Genomic DNA, 12,907 nt, shown 5'->3' with positions numbered 1-12,907 from the left:
TCAAAAGACTAATTGTAGAGCAGGGGTTCATATTACAAACATTAAAAAATTAAGGGGACTTCTCCATTCACAACCTAGAAGAAATAATGGATTGTAAAGAACAACTGTGCCATTTTAAAACAACTGAATTAAATAATTGATAACTGAATAACCCTGTTTTTCAGACTGTTATATGGGGAAGGGGAATCTTTCTAAAAAGAGTCTGGTTTACATTTTATACAAACCATTTCCCAAAGAATGATGAGAAGAATTACTAACAGCCTTCCCACAATTTTACACTAATGTTGCAATATTGTAGAAAGTTGTTTTAAAAGGAATGATTTGCACACACACAGGCATATCCATAGTCAAAAAAACCATGAATATATTTCAAAAACATGCTTATTCAGATGATCTGTAAATCAAAATATTACAGCTTAGAAGTTATATAAACTCTTATACATCATAAATACAGTTTCAACTCAATGAGAAATGAAAGTTGGATAAACTTGGGGGAATTCAATATGCTGTTTCCCCCCTGTACTGATTTAAAGTCCTATCACAAAGACTTGGTTCATGGGGACACTAAATGAGCTATTATTTGCTGGAATTCATAGTTAGTGCTAGAAAGGAAGGAATCTTGGTTTCATCTGAATTAAAGCACCAACTGCTTTTACTACTGCTTTTCTGATACTAATATATATTCCATTGCAAACAGATTTTGTAGCACCTTTGAGATTAAACAAGCAAAAGAAACTGTAGCATAAGCTTTCGTAGACTTGGTCTGCTTCCTCAGATATAGAAGGCCATGCTTCTGAGGAAGTAGACCAAACCTATGAAAGCTTATGCTACAACTTCTTTCACTCAGTCTCAAAGGCACTTCAAGATCCCTTTGCATAGTGATAATCCAGACTAACATGGCAATGGCCCCATACCAACAGGCCAAAATAAAGCTGCTTCGGGTCACTTTGGAGGTATGCTGTTTAAATGATGCATGCATCCTAAGAGTCTGGAATCTGCGCTAAAGTTGTGCTCCAGTCCATAGGACGGGATTACGGCTTTGGCATGGCTTCCGGACTCTTAGGACGCATGCATCATTTAAACAGCATATCTCCAAAGTGGCCGAAGCAGCTTTATTTTGGCCTGTCTTTATGGGGCTTATGTCTCTGAATATATTCCACTGTGTCTGTATTTAAATTCTTCAACATCTAGTCCAAGAATCATTTTTGAGTCAGCTGTTAAAAGAAACAACAGTCACTAAAGTCTTTGCAAATTAAAGATACAAAATAAAATAGCTCTTTTATGCAGCTTTACTTATTACGAAAATGATAGTCTATTACAATTGTCTAGCAATATTTCTGGAAAAGGGTAATAAACTCATTCTCAGAACTTCGCTTTAAAGCAGAGATGGGAGACATGTGGCCCTCCAGATGTTTCTGGATTACAACTTCCTAACCAGAACAGCTAAGGGAGCCACACATTCTCCATCCCTGGCTTAAAGGTTCCTGATGTCTACTGAAGACTAGATGTACTTTTAACAAATATACTGAAGGACTTTTAAAAGGCTACACTGCAATCCTACACCTATCCTAGATGTTATAGGTTTTTAAAGTCTTACACGTTCAAAACAAACTGTGATTTATGCAATGTCAAGCTCCAGTCTTGATAATCTTCTAAACACATAGATATAGATATTAAAAGGTAACTTAAATTACTATTAGCTTTGTGTTTTTATTTGATAAAAATGGCTATGAACATATACAAATATCTGATTTTTAAAATATGACTTCATTTGCCTGTTGAGATTAAATTTTATGAATAAATTCTACTCCATTAAACCCAGTCAATTATTCACATATTTGGGGACCAGTTAGTGACAGAATCATAGAGCTGGAAGAGACCCCAACACCATCCAGTCCAACCCCTTGTCATGCAGGAACTCACAATCAAAGCACGCCTGATAGACAGACATCCAGCTTCTGCTTAAAAACTTCTAAAGGAGAAGAATCCACCACTCTCCGTGGGAGTGTATCCCAACGTTGAACAGCTCATATTGCTTACTGCACAAATGGATATCGTATGAACTCTAACCCCAGCCCTAAACACATAAAATATCTCCATAAATCCAAGTGGAATGACAGATAAATTTTAATCCAACCAATCACCCCTCAAACCGCTTTAAAACTGGAAACATTTCAAAAGCAGTTTGCAGGATGCTGCTGGGTTGGTGGTAGTGCCCACTGTTGAACATAAATAATTTCTGGAGGCCAACCAATAACAAGGCAACCTTTTAAAAAGTGACATTTCACAAGAATATTGTTAATGAATAGAGTGGCACAAGCAGCAGAAATTTAGACATCAGTGATATACACTGCTTTCAATTGGAATCAAAGTACTCTCACTTCCAGCTTCTTCATAAAGTAATTTGTCAATGAAACAAAGAGCACAGAGAAAATATGCCTAGCTATAGATGACACATTCACTTCCAAGAGGCTCCCAAAGGTCTAATTCTCCTCTAAAACAAGATGTACATTCCCTGCATGCCTTGTTTTAGTGGGATGGTGGGGAGTTCACAGCTGCCCTGCCTTTGGCAGTGACTGAATTTTGTCACTTCAACTCTAAGGTTTATCTAGCTCATACGCTGAGTACTAATACTAATTTATGATGGCAGTGTTTTGCATCTTCCTATGTAGAGCAATGTATGTTTGTCAACTCACCCTTCTGAAACTAATTTTACCCATATTGTGTTTTGTATGAGCTGACTCTCCATAGTATGTTCTGCTAATATATCATTAGTCCATTTAATGCATAAAACAATTCTTAAATAAAGCCACCAATTTAATTCCCTTAACTGTTATTTTTATAAATTATATTGCAACTTGTCATTTCCAGTAGAAAAATAATCTTAGTATAAACCTTGGTTTTAGAGTAGCACTTCCTGTGCCAAAAGTATTCCTTCAGAACATTACTATAACAAATCTATGGAAATATTTTTCCTTCCAGGCAAATACTGATTAACTGAAAATAAGAATGATGCAGTAGCTTTCTAACTATTTAGGAGTAAGTCTCATCATATGACTTTATTGATTATACTTACATATAGCTTACCAATAACTGATTGATTGTCAACACAAATGTATGTAGTTGTTCACACTCACACCAATTATAAAATGAACCCCCCCATTCTACTGTTCACTTAATAGTGCAAATAAAATGGTTTGCAAACATTGTAATTTTTCCCCTCAGTTACTAATATATTAATTTGCTTATTTTCAGTGTAGAAAGAAGCACAAAATATTGGACGCACACAAATTATATATCAGACACTAGTATAAATTTGGATATGGTAAAAGTATATCTTAACTGATAAATACTAACTATGATATGAATGTATCCTACCCATCAGGAACTAGATGTGGTTTCACAACAAAAGTTTTCAAAGAAATGAACCAAAAACGTGGCCATTACTTGCTGCTTTTTACACAATTAACATTCAATAGATTTAGTCAATGCAATGATTAATCTTGTTTTGGATCAATGTGTTTCAAGTGTTGTCAGCATTTTGAAAAATTGCTTGCCGCCCCAAAAACATTAACTGCATTAAGTAATATAATAAAAAATATTGTTCAATCTGTTTTTCCTGTTCTTATATAAATCCTGGGGCAAAATTAATGGTGACATATTGTTTAAATTGTGGAAATAGTTAAACATAACATTATTCCATTACAGAAATTAAAATGAAACATGTTGCACCAGTCTATCTTTCTAACCAATTCTGCAAAATCCAGTATAATTTCCCCAACTAATTCTGTTCCAGAATCTATTTACACACATATAAGTGTTTTCCTTCATTGCACATCTGCAACAACAGACTACAAATTACTATTAACATGACATAATTGAAGCTGTGACACAGAAGTAATTGCAGATAAAAGGCTTTAAATGCAAGTATCTGTCATATTTATCAGAACTATTTTACCTAAATTTTAGTGTGTAAAAAAGTGTAGAACAAACTATGACTGAGAGTTCACATGAATGCTCTAGCATTTCCACATTAATCCAGGGCCATTTCCTTTCATTTTCATGTCTGTTCATCTTTAAAAGGAGAGCAGTTTTGTAAAAGTTTACCATTTCTGCAATATCTTATCTGATTAAGAGACTAGGAACCATCTCTCAAATTTCCCACCTCACTATTCCATCCCCTTTCTCTCCTTTTTCAGCAATGGTAGCACTATATCTAGGGTTGCCATAAGCGAAGACCTCCAAACCTGGGAAAATGTAGGGCAACATATCAAAATGTAGGACTTTAAAGTCCTACATTTTGATATGTAGGCCTCGCCGTGGCCCGGGAGGGAGCGTCTCTGCGGCCGGAGCTCTGACCGCGGAGAGCCCTCCCAGGCCTCAGCGAGACCTTGCAGGACCCCGCGGCCGGAGCTCTGACCCTGGAGCTGCCTCCAAGGCCTCGCCAGGGCCCGGGAGGGAGCGTCTCCGCGGCTGGAGCTCCGACTGCGGAGAGCCCTCCCAGGCCTCAGTGAGGCCTTGCAGGACCCCGCGGCCACAAAGAAGGCACACGCGGGGGCGGAGGTGGCCGTGGGTGGGGCAGTCCCGGTTTTGGTGCGAAACCGGACCGGGACCGGGATGGCACCGCCAAAAGCGGGACTGCCCCGCCTACAGGCGGGATATGGCATCCCTAACTATATCTATATCAGGTTTAGTGCTAACTAGTTAGCCTTAAATCACTGAGTGAAAGCTAGTAGTTGTTTCTTTGAATATTTTTTTTGGCGGGGGTGGGAAGTTTTATGTATGTGTATTTCAGCATTAAAGTGCACAAACACATACTTTTTAAAGAACACAACTCAACTGAAAAGGAGGGTGAATCTGAGTGGAGAGTAGGAATGCACAAATCCAAGGAGGAAAGAAGAGATAAACACATTTTTGGAAAATCCCACTGTCAACCAGAAACAAGAAATTGAGGAAAATGTACTTATAACCACAAAGCATCAGTACAGTGTATTCAGTAGAACTTTGGGTCACTTTAGTATAGAGCAGCAGATACATCAAGAGATGCCAAAACAGCACCAACATGACCCATTAAACTGACTGCTTACTATCAGCAGGTAAGCAACACAGCTTTAAAGAAAGATGTTCAGCAGCACTGATCTGTCACATAACATAAAGGGCCATGTGACAATGTAAGCAAACCACTTGAGTACACAGTACACAGAAATTGCATATTAAAACTGGGATAGAATCTGAAAGCTATGTCAAAAGTGTACAAGAAAAGCAATGTTTGAGGCAAAAGAGCAAGCAAACGTTTGTAACAGATTTGATTTCATAACATGCCAAAAAAGGCACTAAAAAGAAACAAAGTACAGTACATGACATCTGATTTCACAACAGAAAAGAACAGAACTAAGCAGTTTCAGTTTCAACACCCACATATGAATCAACTTCAATCCAAAATACACATATACACCTGTAAAATTGGTCATTTTAATATGCTGAGGCCATGAACGTAATTTGGTTTTTGAAAAATAAATAAGCTACAAACCCCTTAAAATAAAAACTTACTGTTAAACACATTCAAATCTGATAGCAAGGCTATCCGTCATCAATATGTACAATATGTCTGCATATTGTTTTCATCTAACTGCACACTGAAGCATGCTGGCATGTTCCTTTAAAACCAGTTTGAACTTCTGCTTTCTATTCCTTTAAAAAGAACTAATACAAATAAGCACTTTGGTCCTAGTCATATATTTTTTGTTGTTTGCGTAACTTAATTGCCTTTTTGGCTTCATCTCTGCTGCATCCATGGACCAGGATCTAAAAAGCAGCTTTAGGTATGCTCCTAGACTTAAGGAATGTCCAGTGGGACTTTTTTTTAAAGTTATGCTGAATTGTAGACATCTTCGTGCCCATGATCTGCCCACACAATACCCAATCTAGAGTTTTCTCATGTTCCAACATGATCCTACATGTGGCATGGTGACTTGTTGAACATCACAAACAGGGATCCTTTGGCCTCCTAATACAACTCTTTGGATCCTGGCCATAGCTTCTCTTGTGTTATAAAAGGGAATTATTTCTACAGAACCATGGCCATTGGATAAAAGTGGTCCCCATCGGTACTTTAGAAAACTAACTGGCATGTTCAGCACACACGTGCATTTCTGTGAGACATAACCACTTTCACAAAAGTATACCTTGTTGATCAGACTCTGAAAAAATAACTTTCAGGGACTACAATTCCCAGCCTGGCCACTGGATTCTGATAATCATATGAATATATTTTTCCAGGGTCTATTCTTGTTAGCTTGAATTACTGGTTTCAGAAACAAAAGAGGTTGGGCTTACACCATACATACGGTTTAGCATTACTCTGGATATTTAGAATTGTGTTTAGCCACACGCAAAACTTTCCTGAGTCTCTATTATATGATATTTAATTATATAAGGGCGCCTACAGAATAACTGTAACTCCCTGTATCAATTTTACAACAGCAACAAAAATACTATTATCCTGGCTATGTTTCTTTTGAAAAAAGTCCAGTTTCAAGTTAAGAATCACGGAGGAAAAACATGAGAAGAAATGGAAGCTGTGAGTTACATTTTAAAAATTGTTTTAATTGTTCTTTAGCAGAGTAATGGCACTTGGTTATTCTGAATATGATAGACTTTAATCAATCTAAAAATAATCTTTTGTGTTTCTATTCCTCTCAACTTTCCTCCTCGTTGTAATGCACACAAAATGCCAGCGGAGGGGAGACATCTGTTATTTACATCTGTTTCTTACAATTAATAACCTGCACAATTCCAGGTCAATGTATAACAAGGGATAAAAGGGCACAACACCCTCGTTTGCTTCTTATGTATATACAAGACCATCCAAAAACATGATGAATACTTTCCATTAGAATAAGAAATATAATTTAAAGCAGTGATCTACAGCACAAATGCCAAATATTGCTCACACACCAGTCACATGCATTCAAGAGTAGGCTCAACGTTATGGGTCCCCAGATGAGTAGAGCAGGGGGATAGAATGTCTCTAACCCGCCCCCACCCCCATTACATTAGCTGGATGCAATAACGGCAGCTGCAATGGATTAATCAAAATAGGCAGTGAAGTGTTATTCTTCTGAGAGAGAGAGAGAGAGAGAGAGACTGCCAAAAATACCACTGTTTGGGCAATGACTTAATGTCAATTCTGTTGCCTCAAGGTTTCCAGCTGCCTGTCTCTGGCAAATCATGCTGGAGAACGTACTGTCTTTACTGCAGGTTTCCGAGCCTATTCTGTGATTCTGTTAAGTCAAACTACAGCATGCAGACTGAAAATCCCCTCACACAAGATACACCTATTCTTGTCCATTTCAAACGTCATAGACTTACAAAACATAACTTTCTTTTCAAAGGTGCAATATTGAGCACTAATTGTTTTGGGTTGTATAGGAGAGTCCATATGCCTATTTTCTACTTCTCGGTTTTTAGAAAACATAATTCATCTTTCAAAGTCTTAGCACATAGGCAGAACAACCCTGTATCCTGGAGGGGGAAGACATGTTACAATAGTTATGGCTACAACGCCATTAAAAGTGCATTGTAACCAACACTGCCTATTTCACTGCCCACTCTCTCTACAGGGCAGGGGGGACAACTTGATCATTCATATCTCTGAGTTGCTGAACATTAAGCTTTTTGGGGGGAAAGTGGAGGATGGTAGCAAAGGACTACTCTCATTTTTACATCAAAGTGCATTTAGCCACCAGGAGCAATGACAACACCCCCTCCCTCAGAATTGATTGCACTAACTCAGAGGCCCAAAGTCCTACCAGAATCTCTGAGGCACTCCTGGTTCCAAGAGACAAAAAAATAAAGTCACAATCCAGTAGTCTTTGCAGAACCATAGATTGAGAAAACTAACCCGTTTCTATTTCTCAAAAATAGCAAAAGCTTCATTTTCATAGGGATCACATTCACCATTTCCTCCGATCTTCTCAAGACTCACAGTGTTGAAATGGGACTGATCAGCCTACAATGGATTGCACATCACCCAAGGAGAAAGGAAGGCATGGAAAAGGCATAAAGTACATTTTATACTGCTTCACAACCACATTTATCAGGGCCAGGGGGTGGGGGGGAGGAGGAGGAGGGGAGGAGAAAGAGGTTTTATTGCTGTTTCAGTACAAAATATAGTATGATATCTAAAATGAAATGAACAAGATCACAAAAGCCAGGATTTTCACACTATAGGAAGATGGCTGCAGGTGTTGCTCAAAGAACTGGATAAAGGAGAGAAAGGACAGGAAGGACAACAAAGTTAAACCTGGGATATCAGTTGCATATTGAAACTTGGTGATCGGGACTGCTTGGTCAGAGGAGCCCCCACTGAAAGGTCATCTTTCCCATTTCCAGCTTGGCCTAAGCGGTCCTCCTGTAGACTGATGGTTGAAAACCGATTAGTGTTGCCAGCCGCCAAGTTAGTAACACCATTACCACCAACATTGGAACCTGCCTGACTGCCATTCACATAGTCAAATGATTTTGTGGAAGAAGCACTAGCAGTCCGGATCAGGCTCACGCTATTGGCTTTTGGCACCACTTGCCCAGCAGGCAGGCTCAAGTGTTTCTTTGTAGGAGTCATTTCAACTGTGTCCATACTGAGGTCGATTGACTGGTGCAGATACTGCTTACGGACAGATTCTCGGGGGCTTTCAATGGATTTGGTAGCTGACACAATCTCTTTCTCCTTGGCTGCACGTCCACTTGCTCCTTTTCTTAAGCTCCCTCTCTGTGATGTGGATGAAGGTTTGGTCCCAACTGGCTGGCTGCTCAGGGATGCCCCAGAAGAAAATCCTTCATCGGCATCATTAAGGTTCACAGATTCTTCTCTACCATTCATACCCTCAGGATCTATAAAAAAATCAGAAGAAATCAGACTCAGAAATTAAACCCATTATGGTGCCGATTTTCAACATTTTAAAGATCATTAACCATTTCAACAAACCTTTGTTTAACATATCATTAACCTCCATTACAAAAAATCTTTGTTTAACCTTATTTTGGGGTTGCAGAGTTTTTATTTTACTAAAAGTGCCATACACTGCAGTCCTAAGGAGAAGTGAATTCCAGTTTAATGGGACTTACTCCCTACCAAACATGCTTAGGACTGTGGCCACAAAGCCCTAGACCATATCAATTTAATAGAAACAAATTACTTTATGTCAAACTGGAAATTAGCTTAAGTTACTACTTACAACTCAAGAGACACTATAGGTTACAGAAAGGTGCAATTTTACACATATGTACTTACTAGGACATTAGCAATTTTGAGGAAACATGTTAAGGATTGCTTACTTTTATGAAACTAAGTCTTACTGAAAATATTCCTTTTCAAAATTTAGATACTAAAGCTCAAACTAGAGATTAAACTGAATGTGATACAGAATTTTATGTGTCTATTTTTTTCTTCTAAACTGCAGCTTTGGCTGAGACCAGTCAGAATTGGGAGTGAAGCATTTGGGGAGAATGAGAAAGAGCATAACTCTTTGCATCCCCACCCCACCCCATGGTCTCAATGAAAACAGGTATTAACTCCAGGGGGGAGCAAACTTTGTTGGCAATGATCTCAGGATTTGCAATTTAAAAGAAAAAAATTAGACACATTAATGAACTGCAATTACCTATGTACTACATGCCCTCAAGTATTGCTACCAGTATGATAACTTTACCTAAACATGAAAGATTCTTTATGTAATATTTCTGACTTACTATAAGAATTATCTTAGGATTTTTTAAAAATTAATGACACAAGAGTCTCATTTGGCAAACTGCTTTTGAAACTGCAGTGTGTAAAAGATGGAAGTACATAATCAGCTTCAGATGGATAATGGAAGATTCCAATCATATTCTGATAGCCTCTGCTTCTCTCTCTTCATACTAGGAATATACATGCATCTTCCTAAAGCAGTCCCTCATTGTAATGGTACCTGCTGTGTGAAATGTCACTGGAAAGACTTCCCTGTAACTACAGCTAAACACAGGGACCATACCTTTTGAAAACCACTGGGGCTGATTTGCCCCAGTAATGTGGACAATCTCCATGTCAATATCACATCTATTTGAAATACAGAGCAGCAGCACAATGTCTCATATTGCATTCTGTGACAATCCATGTGGTAAAGAGTTTTCAGTCATTAATGTTATAATGTGAAACTGACAACACATGGAAGCATTTTTAGTACCAACTCCAATTAGGAATATTAGGAGGGCTACCTCTTGTAGCATCAGGGAGAAAGGGCTTTCACTAGCTGATAGCTCCATACGTAACACTCAACTAGTTTGACTGTCTTCCAATCCACAATGTGGAAATTGTTCTAACCTAATTCATTTTCTTGTTTATGCAAGCCTCTGTTTTGTTAAGTAACTTCTAATTCAATTTATCCTGCCTTTCATCTCTCAAAAATCTCCAGAAAAAAGGATTGTAACAGTGGGAGACTTAAGAAATTAGAATTAAATTCAACTGTCAGGGCAACACACAATTTGTACATTGATTTTTTTTACTCATTTCTATACAATATTAATTTGTCTGGGGTTAAGTTGTTTGTTAATCTTTTTAAATGTTACACAATACATCCTTGGAGGGAAAAAACACCATATAACAAAAAGAGCACTTTAGAAACACTTAATTTTTTATACAATGCTTCCTGATATATCAGAAAAGACATTTAAAAAAAGAAACCGCTCTGCGCATGGTATTCTTCACACCCCCAAAAGGAAAAAGCCATTTAATACATACCTAGGATAGAATACTCTGAAAGCAAAAGGACCCTTTTATCAGATGTAACATTTTATATTATTTTATTAGGCCATCATGCAAAGCTAGATGATAGTGCGCTTGAGCTGAACAGCAGCAGCTACTGCTGTCACCACCATCACCACCTCTCTCAACCCTTTCTTATTCTAATGGAGAGCACATGGAATAGCCAACTAAAACGCCAAATTTTCCATCTGTACAACTGCACTCTGTTGATATTCACAGATATGTGGTATGAAACTGCAAGATGGCAAATCTAACACCATCTTTGTGAAAGGTATCCACTCCACTTGGAGAAAAGAGTCAGAGAGGCTCAGTGTGAATATTTAGGATGCTACCACCATGCAGAAGCCCAGGCAGCTCAGCAGTGCTCAAGGGTACAAGATGGACAAGACAGCATGCAAGGTAATACCTTTCAAGCCAGATCCTAAACACTCCAGTAAGGTTTGGACAATCTTTGCTTAAATTATTATTTAAAACACACAGAATTCAGTTTATTAACAAGCACTCCCCTACTGTATTTCAGGCCTTAAAACAAAACAAGACTGGTCGGAAACACACTGCAAAAATAATCCAGTTGAGTAGTAACTGCCCTGGCTCAATGCTGGGAAATTCTGGGAACTGTAGATTTGTGAGACATCTAGCCTTCTCTGTCAGAGAGTTCTGGCACCACAATAAACTACAGTTCCCAGGATTCCCTAGCACTGAGGCAGGGCAATTAAAACGTTCTTAAATAGGATTATTTCTGTAATGTGTTTTGGACCACTGTTGGGAAAGATAAACAAAACAAGAAACATCCATTTTCTTTACCAAAACCCTAACAGGCAAGAAAACTTACGTCATATAATAAGGGAAACGAAAAGCAAAAGTAAACAGCTAACTTCCTCTCCTTGTATAATATTAACTTCTTTTCTCTGAAAACTACTAATGAAGCTCAAATTGGTCCCAATGGCCTGTTACAGACAGCCAAAATAAAGCTGCTTCGAGTCACAGTGGAGGTATGGTGTTTCAATGATGCATGCGTCCTAAGAGTCCAGAAGTCACACCAAAGCCACGTTCCAGCCCTAAGGACTGGAGTGTGGCTTTGGTGTGGCTTCTGGGCTCATAAGACGCATGCATCATTGAAACACCATATCTCCACTGTGACTCGACGCAGCTTTATTTTGGCTGTCTGTAACAGGCCAATATCTACTGTGAGGCAAACACTAACTAATGTACACACCAGTCCTTACAGACATTTTATTTATTCCCAAAAGATGTGCCATTATAAATGTACTTCAGGCTAATTTGCAGAATATTCATACAAAACCAACACAGAATATTTCACAAAAATGTTAAGATTCACATCTATTATACCTGATGATTAAAAGCACTGAAAAAAATGGAACAACAGAAATCAAGAGTAGCTAAGAGAAATAATTTTGTCCCATCCTGTTGTTTTACAGTGTCTGAACAAGAGTATTTAACAGTTTTCTGCAAAGTGAACATCTCTAATACAATAATAAAAAATGAAATTGCGTTATTAATATAGACGGGCAGGTGAGTTCAAGCCAATACCAATCATTTTTTTATCCCACAATATCACAGGGAGAGACAGCTTTGTTCAGATGGAATATAAACTTAATTTTCAGTTTTCTTTCTTTCTTCGTTTACAACTATTCTCCTGTATTCTTCATTTAATCTGCCCAGTATCCATGACAGGATGATGCATACTCTAAAGAAATGGGCATATGGTATAATATTAAAGTTACTATAGTTTTTAAAACTTAAGTACTAAAGAAAGAGAGTGCTATAGCACTTAAGCAACCATTTTTCAAAAAAGGATTTTTAGCGTGTGAGGATTTCACAGAATCCTTCTGGCCATGCACATGCAATGTTTAGTTAGTACAACAAAATAAGACCAGTTGGAAGAAATAGAGAAAAGTTCTGGTCGGAGCTCATTTACTGAGCATGCTCACACTTCCTCTGCACCAACAGTACTTCTAAAAACTTTGTGCTTCCATAATTTTCCACTGACCCCTGGGCTCTTGACTCTCCTGCTGCTACAAAATCTGATTACACATTATTATTATTATTATTATTATTATTATTATTATTATTATTATTATTATT

The 12,907-nt window shown here is 38.0% G+C and overlaps 1 protein-coding gene across 3 annotated transcripts in view; it reads right to left on the bottom strand.

Annotated features, from left to right (window-relative positions):
• Positions 1 to 4,963: 4,963 nt before the first annotated feature.
• Positions 4,964 to 12,907, bottom strand: part of FAM126B (family with sequence similarity 126 member B) — a 53,770-nt gene continuing 45,826 nt past the window's right edge. For all 3 annotated transcript variants that reach the window (XM_042462074.1, XM_042462091.1, XM_042462083.1), the window contains one exon: positions 4,964 to 8,892. In XM_042462074.1, coding sequence (XP_042318008.1) covers positions 8,300 to 8,892 — 593 coding nt within the window. In that variant the 3' untranslated portion in view covers positions 4,964 to 8,299. The remainder of the gene's footprint in view (positions 8,893 to 12,907) is intronic.

This window comes from Sceloporus undulatus, chromosome 1 (genome assembly GCF_019175285.1).
Source record: "Sceloporus undulatus isolate JIND9_A2432 ecotype Alabama chromosome 1, SceUnd_v1.1, whole genome shotgun sequence".
NCBI lineage: Eukaryota > Metazoa > Chordata > Lepidosauria > Squamata > Phrynosomatidae > Sceloporus > Sceloporus undulatus.
This window is presented reverse-complemented; position numbering and strand designations above follow the sequence as displayed.